Source organism: Podarcis muralis, chromosome 1 (genome assembly GCF_964188315.1).
Source record: "Podarcis muralis chromosome 1, rPodMur119.hap1.1, whole genome shotgun sequence".
NCBI classification, from domain to species: domain Eukaryota; kingdom Metazoa; phylum Chordata; class Lepidosauria; order Squamata; family Lacertidae; genus Podarcis; species Podarcis muralis.
Window position 1 is genome coordinate 65,213,823 of NC_135655.1, and position 17,518 is coordinate 65,231,340.

The 17,518-nt window shown below is 38.6% G+C and overlaps 1 protein-coding gene across 6 annotated transcripts in view; it reads left to right on the top strand.

Moving 5' to 3' along the window:
• Positions 1–17,179, top strand: part of KIAA1549L (KIAA1549 like) — a 150,803-nt gene extending 133,624 nt beyond the window's left edge. For all 6 annotated transcript variants that reach the window (XM_077930143.1, XM_028730475.2, XM_077930128.1 and 3 more), the window contains 3 exons: positions 327–475; positions 8,503–8,654; positions 13,617–17,179. In XM_077930143.1, the coding sequence (XP_077786269.1) occupies positions 327–475; positions 8,503–8,654; positions 13,617–13,901 (586 nt within the window). In that variant the 3' untranslated portion in view covers positions 13,902–17,179. The remainder of the gene's footprint in view (positions 1–326; positions 476–8,502; positions 8,655–13,616) is intronic.
• Positions 17,180–17,518: the final 339 nt, after the last annotated feature.

Sequence of the window (17,518 nt, forward strand, 5' to 3'; positions counted from 1 at the left end):
TATTTGTTGTAGCCTCACTACTTTTTATTTATTTTTATTTTCTAACATATATTTGTGCTATACCAAATCGGGATATGTCTTTGGGATGCAGGCTATATAAATGATGCTTGAAGTAGCGACTCAGCTCTACTGGTATGCACCCATTGTAAACGACTATCAAAGCAAAAAGCAAAATGCTTTCTCTACCCGCCTTTCACAAAAAGATCCCATACTTCTGTGACTAAAACTGTAGTTAACTGGTCTGCTCCAGAGCAAGTAGGTTGTGGATTGCAACTGATGTGTGCTTGATGTTGGAATGACTGATGTTTCCAATATATATTATACAGGTCGACGTCCGATATTGGCAGCAAGACAAGAATATCAGAGTCCAGTGGAACTGAACAGATTCAGCCGCATGATCATGCCCCTTTTGTCCCAGTATCAAGAGCCCCAGTATCTGTGGCTCCATTGGATCAATCAGCCTTGAATTACTCAGGTGAAAAACGCATGCGGTACAAACAGAGACCACATCTAAGTCTGTATGGCATAGAGACAAGCGTATGAGATCTTGCAAGCACCTTGTTTAGGACTGTGTTAAATGGTTCTCTTGAAGGCTTGATGAGGAGAATTAATAAAAGGATCCCCACACACTCTTTCATTTTATCACATGCAGCATATTTCTAATATGGGAGAGGAATGGGGAGGAAGGATATGGTCTTTCTGTTTGAAGCACCTGGAATTGGCATCTTTCTAAGACAGGATCTTGGAACCGATGGTGTGTTTTGCTGTACAGAAAGCAAATGGCCCTGTAACGTAGATCATTTCCCTTGTAATGGCTGCTTACTCTTGAGTGGAATGCACTCTGCATTGACCCAAAGGCCACAAGCTTTCTTTAGAAAGAGCCTGTTCAGATTACCACTTTCAGCTAAATGTGGTGAAGCCATCCTGAATTGGTGGCAAATGTCATGTGATTGTTTCATTGTGTCTCCAGCTTGCAAGCTAGCATGTCCTTGCAAACCATTCAAAAATGAATTAGGTGAGGATATCCTGATTCGTGACTGACCAGGTTCCCTTTGTGGCAGATCAATTCAGATTAACTTCACTTCACATTAAATAGGTTGAATATGGTCATAACATGTAGGCGTTTCTTCCGGGAGCTCACTATCAAGTAGATTCTACTTGCAATGAGAAGCTTCAGAAAAAATATATATGGACACATGAAGCTGCCTCATGCTGAGTCAGAACATTGGTTCATCTAGTCCAGTATCATCTATTCTCACTGGCCACAGCTCTCCAGGGTCTCAGACCAGAGGTCTTTCTCAGCACGTGCTAGAGATGCTGGTGACTGAACCTAGGACCTTATACATGCAAAGCATGTTCTATACCATTGAGCTCTGCCTCCCCGACCCCAATCTCTTTGATTACAAAGAAATTCCAGTCAACTTAGCAAAATTCTTTCTGTATTAAGGAAACACTTCAGACATTATATATCTGCTTAGGTACATTTGGACGTCTACAACCTAAATGTTTGTGTAAGACTGTGTGTGAATTAGTTGGGCTCATCTTCTATTTCACATTGTAACTTTGAGCTGCCATTTTGTTAGTGTTCTTGAGCTGACTAAACCAATCATCCAGTTTCTGAAGCCCATATCATCTTGAAAAGGATTGATCCCCCCCCAGATTGAACAGAAACCCAGCGCAATGTGTATCAAATACAAAAAAATGGAAGGTTGTGTTGCTGGGGGGGTAGGAAAGGCATGTGCAAGCAAATTATAAAAGGATCGCTTGTGGTTCCGGGTTCACAAGAAGGTCTGGAAGAAACAGGTGACTTTTCAGGGGTTTTGAAACCTGACAGAACGACATTAAACGATTGGCGCTCACTCAGCCGCTAGAAATGTGTCAAAGTAAAGGGGAGCAAGGGAAGAGTAACTGTTCTGTCTTTGAGAAAAATGTTGGTGAAGGGTAGATTGGGATCGCCTTTTGCTTGCTGATCCTATTTATTTATTTATTTATTTATTTATTTATTTATTTATTTAGCTTTCCTCTTTCCTTTCCTTAGTTATTTATTTAAATGTACATACCGCTTGATTGTAGTAAAATTCCTAAGCGGTTTACAAGAAAAGTAGAGTTGAGATTTTTCTCCTACAGACGTTGTACCACGGATGTTCACCTTGCATTCCCCCTTCCCCCGGCCCCACCTGCGACGTTTTGGAGTAAGTTACCATGCGTCTATAAAGAATCCATTCATTGTGGGATGTTAGCTTCTAAATAAGAGGCTAGAAGCAAGATTTTTCACTTTGCTTCTCACAGAGGGTGGTTGGGGCAAACAAAAGTTGAAAATGAAAAAATGTGTAGGACAAAATGCTGGCTCGCTTACTGATTTGGGGGCATTTTATCTACAGCTACACCCTCCCCCCCTTTGGATACTTCCATCTTCTATTCTGTGATACAACATTCAATAGCTGTGTACATGTCATGGCTGCTACATGAGCAACTGTGCTCCTATATGCCCTAGATTGAAGTCCCTGTTTTCTATCTTCTGTTGTAACATCTGTCCTTCCAAATTCAAAGCATTGTCTGCTACACTGCTGGTATACTTTTGTATTTTTAAAATACTGAATAGTGGTAAATGATCAGTAGAATAAAATTGCATTTCCACTAACCTATGTGAACATAAAGAAGTAAGAATCAACAGTGTGTTGCAGTTTTAAAAAAATAAAATACTCAAAAGACATTGTTTTCACGATTAAGTTCCCCAAAACTTCACAGTTATTCGAATACATCAGGCACTCAATTCCATTGATGAGGTATTCCAGTGCCTCAAATTTCATGAGACACAGAATAGTCTCTTAATATTGAAAACTCTGAAATATCTGGATGACACTGGGCTGAATGAGCTGTTGGCGTTGACACAGATGAGTCTCCCTAACTTTTCTGACTCTGAAATCACAAGGTGCTAAGCTATTGCAAGAACATTATATCCACTTTTCCTACACATGTAAAATAACATCTTTGTAAAAATATAAAATCCCTTAATTTTCTTTGTAAGATAGAAATTTAATAATGTACCAACAGAAAATGCCTTTGTCTTAAACAACTGCCCCTAACAAAAATCGCAGTTAAGGCCACAGTCCTAAGTTCACTACATGAAAGCAAGCTTTTCACTGAAACAAATGGGAATTGCATTGTATTTATGATTGGGTACTAAACTATGGGTTTTATTTTTTTTGCACCCGGTTGGGGGTGGGGAAAAAGGGCTTGTAGAAATTTCACTATATTGCCTTAGGTTGTGATCCAGTGGAGCGTTTAAGAGTTTTACTTAATTTTAAGCATGTAAATAGTCCCAGGGGACCGCTCAGCACAGTTTGCATGTTGCCAAGGGGTGTGTTAGTGCTTGTGTGCTCTTCTGCTCCCAGCTCCCAGTGGTTGGAAATACAGTAACGCAGCTCATGCTTCTTGGCAGTCTATTGCCACAGACAACTTTTGCCAGGAGCTGTTTCTGATAAGCGCAGTTTAGCTGAATATTTCTGGAACTGATTGGTAGTAGACTTGTACAAAACTACTAATTACGGGAATGAGAAAAAAATTATACTATGGTAACATTTGGCTAGCTAGCACAGTGATTCACACCTACTATTAAAGAGGATGCTGGCATTCAGTTTTCATCTAGGATGCATCTCTTTGTCCCAACCTCTGAATGGGCTGCCCTTTCTGCCCCAACCAACTTACTCCAGATGCCATATTCTTCACTGCCTGGGTGGCTCCACGTGGAAAGATTCCTCTTTCGTACATAGACTTGGGGGAAGCGCTGTGCTAGCTTTTGTCTGATTTTTGTTTAAAGGGGAAGCAATGTAGAATACTGTAGATACTTGTTTGTTTAAATATATTAAATGTTGGTCAGTTTAGAATTTGGGTGCTGGTACTCCAAAAGAGATGGTGTCTGATGCTGAGGTGTCGGCATTTTAGGAAGGTGTAAATTACTACTGACATGGCACATTTATTTACCATCACTAGTTGGCTTGATGCAGAACAAATGTGATGGATACTCTCCTTGTCCAGAAGGCGACTGTTAATGTCATGGGTAGTAAAAGAGAATGCCAAACTCCCAGTTCTGCCGAGGAAAAGATTGCATTTCCTTGATGAGACCTCAAATTTAACTAAGGTGTAGCAATTTTGGTGATTTGCTTTTTATTCACCTAAAAACGGACTCCTGAACTGAATGATAATTCTATTAAGTTTTTCATTGTATCTAATTTCACAGAATCTCCTTGGGAATAGTTACCACAGGTAATATGGACATACTGGAACTACATGACAGAATCTTTGCAAAAAACAGCAACACTTAGCTTGTTTAATTTCTGGAACATAGAATATAATGACCTTCTGAATTTCTGTGCCAAATCCCATTTTATCAGTTTTGCTTTATATGAACAAGACAACAGGATGATCATGCATTCACATGGGCTGGCTTTGGGACCCCAGGATATTTTATTAAATGGCTATTATTTAGAGCATTAATAGCATGCTAGCCTTGTTTGACACATACGTCACAGAAAAAAATATCAAAAATAGGAGGAGGATAATGTAGTAATTCAATCCTTATTATCATTGGATATTTCTAAACAGAAATTTTATCCCTGGAGTTTAGTTTTGCGGAATATGAAAGGTGATGTGAAGAGTATAACAGGATTCTTCTTCCATGTCAACGTATGCATTTTAGACTTGCTGATCCTTTCAAACTTGGATTCAAGGCTTTCATGAGTGTGACTATGTAATTGGGAGACAATGAATTACTGCCTCAAGATCAGAAAGACCAATCAGAGAATATTGTAGTGAGGAAGCACTCTTTATTGTTAAATATCAAGACAAAGCATGAGCTATGATAAAGAATCATTATTTATTAAATTTGTATGCTGCCCTACGTCTTTAGATCACAGGGTGGTTCACAACCTTGGCTCTATGGATCTACTGCTGCTATTTACAGCAGTCAGAGATTTCATTTGACCAGAGGCCCTCAAATTTTCTTGAAATCAACAAAAACCAAATCAAACCTAAAAACTACCCTTGTGCCTCCCTACATACAACTAAGATAAAACAAATATAAGTGGTACATTGATAGTCTAGGCTTTTGTAGGTCTTCAGTGTGCTTTGACTACCTCAGAAAAGACAGCCTATGAAAGATAAGTTGTTGGCTCTGGGCTTCTGGTCCCATCAATACAGTTTAGGTTTGTATGTGGACCGTGTAGAGGGCACACATTAGATTGGCCTCGGGTTGGGATTGTTTTCCATCTAGCAGTTTCTCTCCTTCATAGGTAAGCTTTAAGCACCGGTGATTCCAAATGATAGCACAGGACTCCTAAAGCTATTCAGCCAATCGCTTACGTTAAAAGAAAGCTTCTGTGGCAGCTCTCTAGTATTAAAATCCATACTGCTCACCACCACTGCTGGCATTAGAAGATTCTCCTGTGACCACATGGGTCTGATTTCTGTAGTATGCGTGACCACCATTCTTCCCTTCTGTAGCAGAAACAGTTCAAAATGTAAAGTCATGTGTGAATGCAAGCTTATTTAATAACTAAGCATGTGTATTGATGGGTGAGTTCTTTTACAGTTAGGTCCTGATTCTGAAAGGTCATTTGTTGTATTTGCATTGGAGCAGCTGCCTCATTTTTATTTTTATTTTTGAACTTGAGGGCAGGAGGAATGATTTCTGCTGTTCTTCTGCACAAGATCAAAATGGCTGAATGTGTGGAGAAGATGTGGTATTGGTTCTACTTCCATTTAAAAAAAGAAAAAGAAAATAGTCATGGATTAAAGGTGGCATAGGACAAAAAACACAAACACATTGGAACATTCTTTTTTATTTAAGATTATTTGATACTTGCATCCTTCTGGCTCTGGAAGCAGCATATGAGTAATTGTAGCTCCTCAAGAGAAGCTTACAATTGCTCCAGCATAATAGAAGCTCCTCGCTACACTCATCCTGGGTTTATCGCAAATAATCTCTGTGACTCTAAAGCGTGGTGTAAATATACAGCCGTGGTATAAATATTGGTACTGGAAATGGCTTTAAGCACTCAAAGCATTTTCCCAATTTGAACTGCTTGTGTTGCATCTGCAGTCATTCCAACCTATGATTCCACGAGACTCTGTTTGTAATATGATGTCTCTGTTTCTTAATTGTTTTTTTTAATTTGCTGTTTTTAGATTGTTGTTGAGTCCCATAAGGATAAATGCACCCAATGAAACTCCCACTCAGGGGTGTATTCATCACCACAGGAAATATAACCTGAAACCTTTTAAATTCAAGTTCAAGGTATCACATTAGGTTCTAGTGACTTGAGTGGATCATATGTCACTAGAGGAACACGACTACACGAAAACATGTGACTAACTTCTAACATCCGCCCCCCTTCCCCTATAAAGGGTGCTTTGGTTGGTGTCCTTGGTTCCATTCATCTCATGTAACTTCATAAGCAACGTTTATGCAATTTGACAAGCCCATTGTAGACAACGGAGGCTGGAAAACTGCTGTAAACTGAAATTTAAAAAATGGAACTTCGTCTTATTAAAATATATTGTTTCTGCTTAACATCCCATGTGTGTGAAGTGTTTTGTTTCAAGTTACTCAGGTGCATTTATCAGTTTAATACACGACCACAAGGAGAGGGTTGGCCTGTTAAGTAGAATGGAGGCAAAGACCACACTTCACAACTGATGACAATAATGGAACAGCCTTGTTGGTTTTCAATTACTGTTCATTGACTTCTTGAGTAGCATCCCTATTTTGAGATAGAACTAATTGGGTGGGGGGTACAGAACACACGATTTTAAATTCCACAGAGAACTTTATAGGAACAATATTGGTTTCAGGAAGAGACTGTACCAGAATGCAGTAGGAAAATGAAAGAGAGGCTTGTTTTCTGTGTTGATAAAAGCTGTATTGAATACAGATAACACAGAATTAAAAATTACTGAGTTTCTGACTCCTGATTGTTGATTTGTCCTTCCCTTAGAATGTATTAATATTCAATGCTTATTCAAATAATTTTGTAATTGGAACATAAATCTTGAATATACTTTCAACATGCCAATTCTGTTGTGAATAACACAAGTATTTATTTAGGAGATGGTTGGGTGTTTTTGTGTGCCACATATCAAAAAGAGTTTTAAAATTAACATAGTCCTGGGAGATTCCCAGAAAAGAAAGTAATGCCTTTTGTTAATTGTGATTTTGGTTCAAAAAATGGTTACAAGAACTAGTCCAAAGACTTGCTGCACTTAATACACATGTTGGCAGCTGATGTGTGCGGCACGTAAGAGAGATGCTTCATTGAACAGAAGATAAAGATGGATTCCTTTTCTAACACTTAGCAACATGTTTCAAGCTGAAAGCAGTGATGTGTTGCCGGCAGTTTAACAAGTGGCTCCCAGAAGATACCAGTGAGACTGAAGATCCATCCATTTGCCAACTGATGAAGATCACCCTGGTGGGAGCAAAAAACTGTTTATGCAAAAATGCTGCAAAGCATCAGAAAAAAAACATAATGGGTTTATAATCATGTAACAAGATATGTTCATGTAAAATGATTCAGACATGAAGGAAATGAAGGTTTAAGTGATATTGATTTAAATAGCAGGTAGTTGGGACAACATTATCTGAACCATGTGAAGACCAATCCACACAGCAGCGAAGGAACAAGTCACACCTATATTTTTCTTTAATTCCTCTCTCCCCATAATCCAACAATTGTGCATATGACATATTGTCTAAAAAGAATGATGTTCCCTACAGGACTATCTTAGAGATCATATCCCCCCTTGGAATGTACAAAGCACCCTATGCAAACAAATCCATTCACAAAGCAATAACAGATAGTTACAGTGCTTTCTGGAAGCTCCAAACCCTGCTGGGTAACTGTTCCCTATTCAATAGGACTGTCTTGTCCCAATATCCTAAGAGCATTCTTATCCATTACATTCTGAAATATACTGCTATGCTTGTACTTATTCTCATAAACTGTACAAGAGAAACTACACCATAGAGCAATATTAGAATCCATATTAAATGTTTATAATAGCACATAGAGTACAATTCACAAGGCTACTGACCAGCAAAATCATCTCTTTGGCTTTTCTTATTTTCTCTTAGCATAAATCCATGAATGTGCATCTGCACTGTGCCTATGTTCAATTTCCATACTCGTTCTTTCTACAGACAAGTATGATCACTAGTTGGGTGACCATGGTGTTGGTGTCTCCACTGTGTCAAGAGCAGTGTCAGTGCTGGGTTGACCTCTTCAAACAGGTATATTCTGTTGTGGGATGTTTCATCCTACAACAGTGGCAACAAGGCACTATGTGCAGATACAATAATACATGCTCTTTCTTTGGCAAGGGGCTTCTATTGCCAATGCAAAATGGCATCTTCTAGTTGGAACATCTTGGGTATCCTTTGCAATGTTCCTCTAGGTCTAGAGCAATGTATTTTGATTGCTAATCATCTTCCCTGTTTCTTGATAGGAAGTACAGTTCCTGCAGTGTTTGCCATCCCAGCAGCAAACCGACCCGGGTTCACAGGCTATTTCATCCCAACACCACCTACTGCATACAGGAACCAAGCTTGGATGTCCTATGCGGCAGAAAATGAATTACCAGGGCAATGGGCAGACTCGGTAATTTTTCCCATTTTCTTTCTATGATTTGTATGTTGAATGCAGACAGTAAGCTTTCTTGGAGGTCCCTTTGGAAAGGGAAATTTCCACATAGACAGTACTTTTCATGGGCTACTGCTAGTATTTGTTGCAAAGGTGCAGCTACTGGTTGCCTATGTTGCACTGGCCTAAAGAGAATAGGAAAGATTAAAGAATGATCTTAGCATGCAACAGTAGTAAATTCTCTTCACTGAAGTCCTTGATTCTGTTTTATACCTCTTTCTGATCTAAAAGCAGCACCTTGCTCTCTACACAGTTGGTGCAAATTGTCCTGTGTGGTCAAGCAGAGGTTATTTGCTAGGAACACTGGAGGCTGCCTTTCCACTGAGCCAGACCATTGCCCCATTCTAGCTCACTATACTGACCATCAAAGGTTATCTGATTATCTCCCCGACCTACCTGGAGATGGTGGGAATTGAACTTGAGGCCTTCTGTGTGCAAAGCAGCTTCTCTACCTGAGCCATAACCTAACTCTCTTAAGAGCTATGAGTGCCATACAAAGAATAAGGCACCAGGGCCTTCAGGACAGGAAATCAATAGGAAAGAGATGACTTATAGAGCCACATCTCATTTGATATATGGTCTGCTTTGATTTAGCTCATTTGTCAGGAATTCCTCTGAGCTGTTAACCACAGCCTGATATCCAGCATACCTTTGAGCCAAGGTGGGACTTGCAGATAATTTCCCAGGCTGTTGGCAGTGGGTGTATGAAGACAGTGCAAACCAGAACGCTAAGGGTGATTTGTGTTAGCAATATGTTGCTCTCCAAAAAGACAGCATGCTCTTCATGAGTAAAATGTTCACAGAGTATTCAGTTTCCATCTACATCTCTCCCATCCCAAATTGTTGTCACTGGGGATGCAGTTGGTAGCTCTCTTTTTAAATTCTGGTCTGACAGGATTTTTGTTACCAAAGCCATTTTTGTTCAGCTCACCCTGAGTGATAGGCAATTTAAATTGACTATAAATTGGGTTTTTTCTGTTTTGATGTGTTAAGAAGCAATGGCAAAGTGAGATTTAGTTCATTTTGAAGAAAATGGTACTTTATGTTGAAGGGAAGAGCTGTACTCCCTGACAAACTCAGAGTGTGCCTGGTGAAAGTGAAACTGCTGGGCCTGGTTAACAGGTTTTGGAGTTGTTTTCACTGTGAGGAGAGAACTAAACGTCATGCTACATTTTTGACTGCTTCATATGGGATCAGTTTACTTCATACCTATGAAGAAAATCATGTAGTTCCCATACTGGATTCCTGTCAAGTGTATGACAAAATAGACATTTGCTTGAGACAAGTTTTATGCGATAAATATAGGGGTTATTTTTTTTTACCACATAATATGTTTTCTCTTTAGAAACTATGGGGAACCAAATGAGAGAAGTTGCAGTTTATTTGTGTATTTGTGTTCAAGTTATCTTGAACATCATGAGATAGGCAGGATAGATTTTTTGAAAATAAAATTAAGAGGGGTCTTGAAGGAAAGGGAAGATTCCAGAAACTTCCACTGCCTAAATGCAGGATTTTCAAGTATTAAAGCAGACACTTTTTCTAGATTTTTTAAAAGTATCTCCCTTAGTAAAACAGCCATTACATACATTCAAGGGCTTCTGTCTAGTGATAGTACCAGCCTCATGAGAAGATACAAAGAAGCATTTGGTGGACAAAACAGTTTGCATTTTTGTGGTACTTACCTCAGAAGTACTATTGTAAAGCATTGTATGGGCTGAAACTGGCGAAATACTGACCTCTAGTGTTTTGTTCTGAAACCTCTCTTTGTTAAATGTGTCCAATAACACAGTTTTATAAGCAAATGTGCTTTGCTTTGACTGAATTTTATTGTCACTTGCATCTTGGTACTGCATAGATTTTAGTTTTATGCCTCACATAGCTGAAGTAATAAGGGCCTTGCAGTGCATAAATACGAGTAAGCAACTGGGTGGCAAAAAGACTCAGCATCTAACAGGTGTTTTAGAAGTAAATTAATCAAATCTGGACTGTTTCTTTCTAGGTACTGGATATAAGGTGTTGTTATAATGTCTGGGGGACGCGGGTGGCGCTGTGGGTAAAACCTCAGCGCCTAGGACTTGCCGATCGCATGGTTGGTGGTTAGAATCCCCGCAGCGGGGTGCGCTCCCACCGTTCGGTCCCAGCGCCTGCCAACCTAGCAGTTCGAAAGCACTCTTAAGTGCAAGTAGATAAATAGGTACCGCTTACTGGTGGGAAGGTAAACGGCGTTTCCGTGTGCTGCGCTGGCTCGCCAGATGCAGCTTGTCACGCTGGCCACGTGACCTGGAAGTGTCTGCGGACAGCGCTGGCTCCTGGCCTATAGAGTGAGATGAGCGCACAACCCTAGAGTCTGGCAAGACTGGCCCGTACGGGCAGGGGTACCTTTACCTTTACCTTACCTATAATGTCTGGGAATATGCTTTTATAAGATATGATATAATATATAGTACTGACAATTTCAAACTTGAGAATCGTTTATTCAGCGATTCAGAGAGTACTTGTCTAATTAAGAGATAGAGCCATATAGGGTGCACACAGAATGAAAGATTGTTGGTACAGATTCAGATTGATAAACAAGTTCCAGTTTGCAAATTCTGTATAAAACATTATGTTGGCACCTTGTAATCAGTACTGTAGATTAGATTGCTAGCTTGGCCTGGAACCTTCCAATTTAGACCATTGTAAGATTGCTAAGATTATTTAAATATTATGGAAACACATTGGAGGTATTAAATCACTCCAGGATTTAATATTTGACAGCCTTGGAGGCAATGAATCAACAGAGTCCAATACTGGATTTGAAATTTCCCCATGCAGTTTAAATTATTGAGAGAAGATAAATGTGCCTTTACTGTAAATTTTCCATCAGGAGCTTTATTGATGGGCAACCCGCTACTAGTACACTATGGTTTGGGGAACGATGAGCAATTTGGTGTTTTCCCACTCATATTTCTACAAAGCTATTAAAATTGAGAAGTAAACATATTTTTAAAATATTTATACTTTGTCGTTCAAGTCATCCAAGAAGAATGATAAAAACAAACAAATTAAAGGAATAAATTACAAGTTCAATATCAAAACAGAAATCCACGACAATTAAAATTTAAAATGGCAATAAAGCCATATTGGATCATAAAACTGCAAAAGCAACAATAAATAGCAATAAAACATTAAAATAGCAGACAGGAGGAAACAAGGCCCCTGCTATTAAAAGCTCAGGACAATAAAATGGTTTTGAATGGGTTCCTCAAAGTGGATAAAGTAGACACCATATGAGTAAATTCAATAGTAGTTGACACAATACCACAGAAAAGCCACTTTTGTCTGCTACCTGATCTCTGGAGTCAGGGGCATCTGGCCTTAGATGGAAGAGTAGACCATTATTCAAATTAAAACATTCTCAAATAAATATATTGAACAACAAAAATAGATAATATACACAAAGGGAAAACAAACATTAACAACAAAATAATATAAAGGAAACAGAAAAAGAAGAAAATGCACTTGCCTGTTTATAGACGCCGCCAAATAAAATCACATTTTGAAGGGATTTGCAACCCATGTGATTGTGAAGTCATATATTAAAAAAATATATCCTCCAAATAGAGGTGAAATCAGTGTCATCCCTAGCCTCTCAAGTATTAAAAGTCAATATCTGTGAAATAGCAATGAACATATCCTTCTTGAACCAGTTATCTAGGCGTATAGCATCCCTGTTTGAGTGGCTACCTGAAAATAGAGAAGTAACTCTTTAGACCTAAGTTTCTCATTACCTTTATCAAAAATAGAGAAAATACAGGGTTTAGAGTCTAGAATTGCCCTTTCCCCTATAAGTATACTGATTTCTGTAATCGCTTGTTTCCAAAATTTATGAACTTTGGCACAATTCCACCATATGTCCCATTAAGATCCCTTCTCCCCACAGCCCTGCCAGGACAAAGGGGGACTCCAGGGTGTGACAATTGTTTTGTTGTCTGAGGGGGTGGTCTCCACTGTTTTGAAGGAGGAAGTTGGGCAGCTACTCCTAACCCTCCCCCCCCCCAAAAAAAACTGGGCCCACAAGTATATGCCAACTACCCCTGGCCACCAATACACCTGTGTATAAATGTTCTTGGATAAAACTGATTATTTCGACCCATTCCAGCCTGGTTTTAGGTATGGTTTGGGGAACAGAATCAGACTTGGTTGCAATTTGGGAGGGTAATGGAAGAGTGTTGAATATCCTGAATCTGTTAGCAGCTTTTAATATGTTGATGGCAGTATTAGCCTAGACTGCCTTTGTGAATTTTTTGCAGTGGTTTTGCTCCTACTTCCAGGATTGATTCCATAAAGTAGTATTGGGAGACTGTGCCTTTTTTCTCAGCAGCTGATCTGTAGGGTACCACAAGGCTTGATTTTGACCCCAATGCTATTTAATATATGCTGCCAGTATGCCACCACTATTTCTGTATAGCATGTGAATCAGGAATAGCTGTGTGTGTGTCCTAAGCTGGTGAGCTGGATGAGGTTAATAAATTGTGACTGAATCCAGATAATATGGAGACTCTATGGATGGGCAGTTCCCAGATCTGGGATTGGGATCTAGATTGGGTTACACTCCCTCAGAAGAAGCAAGTGCAGAGTTTGAGGCTACGTCCTAGAGTTTTATATTACATTATGTGCCATTAAAGTTTTATAAATAAATAATAGTTTGCTACCATGAAATGTTTATTGGAAATGGAGCAGGTTGGGCAACTCACAAAATTGTTGCAAATAATCCATGCAATAATTTCCACTCAGAAATTGCTTTTGTAAATACATAGCTATTTTTCTGACTGCGCCCACAAGTAGCGTCTTTCCTCATCCAACTGTTGCACAAATTATGTCTTGTGTTTAAGAGCAAACCTTAGGGCAATTTATTTGTCTAATTAATATCTTCTTTAGGTCCCGCTTCCTGGCTACATAGAAGCTTATTCACGGCCACGCTACCAACACAACCACTCTCCTTCAAGACTTCCTCGTCAATACAGTCAACCAGCAAATATGCACTCTGGCCTGGAACAAGTCCCACTGCCGCCTTCTGCTGCTTCTCAACAGAGCCTAACAGAAAATTACCCATTGGATAGCCCACTCAACAACCTTTCCACAGCTGCTCTGGTGAAGGCAATAAGAGAAGAAGTTGCTAAGCTAGCCAAGAAACAAACAGACATGTTTGAATTTCAGGTCTGATGGCTTCTTGCGGTGAAAGTTTGCATCACATCACTTGTAGGCCCTCTAGCTGTTAATTCAGACTTCTTGTGGCTTGTGCCAAAGCAATGCCATTTTTCCCCCCTATTCTGAAACAATCAACACTGGATTAAAAAGAAAAGTGAGTAAATAGAGTAGTCAGTCTGACGATCCGTTCTCTACCTATAAGGCAGGTGTTCCCAGGCAACCGTTGTAAAATATTGATGTATTATATTTATGATATGCAACTGTCTGTCACATACCTCTTGTTCCATGAAGCCTTCGTTGTTGGAGACATTATTTCAACCATCTGCCTGTCTAATACTCCATTATGTTAAGAGCTTGGGAAGCACAAATATAGATCATTCTGTAGCAACTTGTGCATGTAAAAAAAGTAAACTTTTTTTATTCAGAAAAAAACCATAGTAATAATATGAAAACTAAGGGCCATATATTCATATATCTGTAGTTCAGCTGATACAGTATCAAAAAGACTGATGGCAACAAAGCAATAGAGCTCAGCTCTGCCTAGAGACCACATTTAAACCGTACAAATCTGATGTGAAGAGTCCTTTGTAAATATCCCCAAAGTCACAATCGTTGCTCATAATCCAAAACCGACAAAGAGGAAAAGAACAGTAAAGAGGCACACTAGCATAAATGGTGTCTAAAGAGCTGGTGTAATGTTACTGTTGAGTTGCACAGAATTGCTTTCAGTGCTCTGTCTCTTCACTGTGAAATGGGAAAGAAAACAGAAATGCTACCTGGAACCTCCCAGTGAAAACAAATTCTTTGAATGTGCCCTACATTCAAAAAGGTTTTCATTCTGAACACATGGCGGAACTGGTAAATTTGAGAACCTTGAGTCTGTCTCAGTCTGGAATAATGAATACACCTGTTTTAAAAAAAAAAAGACACAACCCTCTTGTTTCACACAGAGCTCTGTCCTTCTCTTGTAAACAATGATGTCCAGTGAAGTGATGCCAGAAGCAGCTTAACAGACTGACTCTGATTACACTCAACCAGTGACTACGCAAACTTAAGGAATCACCATATCTTTGGGGGTTGACTACAGTCTTTTCTTAAAGTGTAAATAAGTAAACAAGTCTATGAGACAAAACAGTGTTCTGTGAATCAGGGGTGGGAACTTGCAGCCCTCCCAGATGTTAACTCCCCTATCCGCCCCAGCCAGCATAGCCAGTGGTTAGGGAGGATTGGAGCTGCAGTCAAACAGTCTCTGCTGTGCTGCAGGTTCCCCATCTCTGCTATGAGTGGCAGTGTGGGAAGTGATGTTTTGCCAAACCCAGGGCTGTAAGTTCTGGAAGTCATTCATTGTTCTATTGCACTGTCATGAAAACACAGCCTCAAAATAGCAGAATGAAACTTTGCTGGCTCACCTTGGGCAGCTGCAAAATAAAAATGGTGGACTGTTACAAAAAACACACACATTTTAGTTCCTTAATTTATAATGTAACTTTAGGGCAAATAGAAATTGCCTATGGGGTATCATACTGCGTGTATTGATGTCTACCAGAGTAAACATTACCTTGAGCCTATTAATTTATTAAGCCTCAACCTTGTCCTCTGATCAGCTAATTTTGTTTTCCCCCCCTGGTGAGTTTCTTTGGTCTTTACTACTGCAGAGAAACAAACAAAACAAACAAACAAAACAAAACAAACAAACAAACAAACAAACAGAAACAGTTTAAAGTAAAGCACAGAATTTTTAAGCAAACACATTAAATGTGAAAAATATATTTCCAAGTGTGGAACTTAACTGTCATGATATATAATAAGTCCTTGCCAAAGGTCCTAGTAATCGCAGAACCTTTTGGTGTCATTGTTTTCTTGTTATTTCAATAAATTGCATATAAATAAAATTGTATTTTTGTAATCATCATGTAAATAAATAGTTAGTGTATATTTATAGAAATGATCAACCTACAAAAGAAACTAAATAACCATAAATTACCAGCAAAAATAATTTTAAAATCAACTGAGTGATATATACATAGGCTAGTGAGACAACTGTATTGAAGAACCAAAGAAACTTAGTCACCCTTAAGATTAAGTCTAATAAAAACGATATTTTAAAATATCAGCCAATCAAAACTAATTGTATCATTGCAATACATTCACATCATGTGTATTAAATTGTTGTTTGTTCCAAAAATGTAGTCAACAGTGGGTATGAAAAATAGGGCAACTGAATCCTGATTAATGTAGGTGAATTTCTGACATCACTGTTCCATCTACTTGAAGGAAGGACAACTGAATCCTGATTAATGTAGGTGAATTTCTGACACACTGGCTTGATGGTATGTTCCTCTGGTGCTGCTAACACCCTAGGACTTTTCTGCCTCCCTCTCCTGGGAGTGGGTGAGGTGGGCAGCATGAGGTAAGAAGGAACATAGTCCCAGATTGAGGGCTGCTTGTTGGGAATTTAATATCAACATCTAATATTTCAGTTAAACAGAACTAAACACCTCTGTAGTGGATTCTTAATTTTATTTTGAAAATAGCTCAATTTAGTACTAATCAAATCCTAAATTAGGTTTTGAATCATACTAATAATTTCAGTTTTACTTAGTTGAGAATGTAAATTTATTTGTTTGAAAACATACTTTAAAGTAACCAAATTAGAAGGCTTGTAGGAGTATTACATTTTAGAATCTTGAATATCAGACATGCAAGGTGCTTAAGTATAAATTCCTTCAGGTTTTTAAGCCCTTTGGCCGCTTGTCCTAAATTTAATTTCATTCCTGAGGCCTCTGCAAGACAGAGATCGAAAAGTGAATTATGTGATAACTTTTTGAAGTCATTATTAAAAAGAAACCTGCTATTCACTTAAATAGTCCTAATCCAGTATGGAGCTATACTTACCTAAGTCAATGGGACACATAATTTTGCACTGGTTTCTGGCTAATATATTTTGTCATAGGGAAATACTGATGAATCCTAATTCATTCAAACAATACATATTTTAAATTGTATCATTTACAATTTAATTATCTAAGTAAGTATTTTATAAACCTGCCCTCTGTGCATACTTCGTAGATACAGTTGTCATAATATCCTTATTCAATAAGCAATTCATTTTGTTGGTAACATGTTTGTGTAATTTGTAGAAGTTGCAAGCAGGATAATTGTTTCAAGACTAAAGGGGACATTGCTGGAAAGAGGATACTCTTAACATACGGTATCTGTGAGCACGATGCAATCATGGAGTCAAAATATGGTGTATAAATAATTTGATATATATTAAACGTTTTGTATGTCAATAGTTGCAACACAGTTTTTCAGTTAGAGATCACCTCTGTGCAAAGACATTCATATTGCAAGCATAGGCGGCTGCATGTAATACTGTAGAAAACCTCCTTTGAAAGCATATTTTTCCTTGGGATGTTTTTGAAAATGACTTTTGCTAACCACTAAATGCTTTTACATGCAACTTTATTTACTCCAAAATGACTGAATATATTGTTTAAGCAAGATAAGCGTACACAAAACCCCCTAACTTTATATGCGCAATAACTGTTAATGATAGGTGTCTAAAGTTTGTGAGCTTTATTGGTTGAAAATTGCTGCATGGCTAAGGGTAGATATATTGGCATATTTGA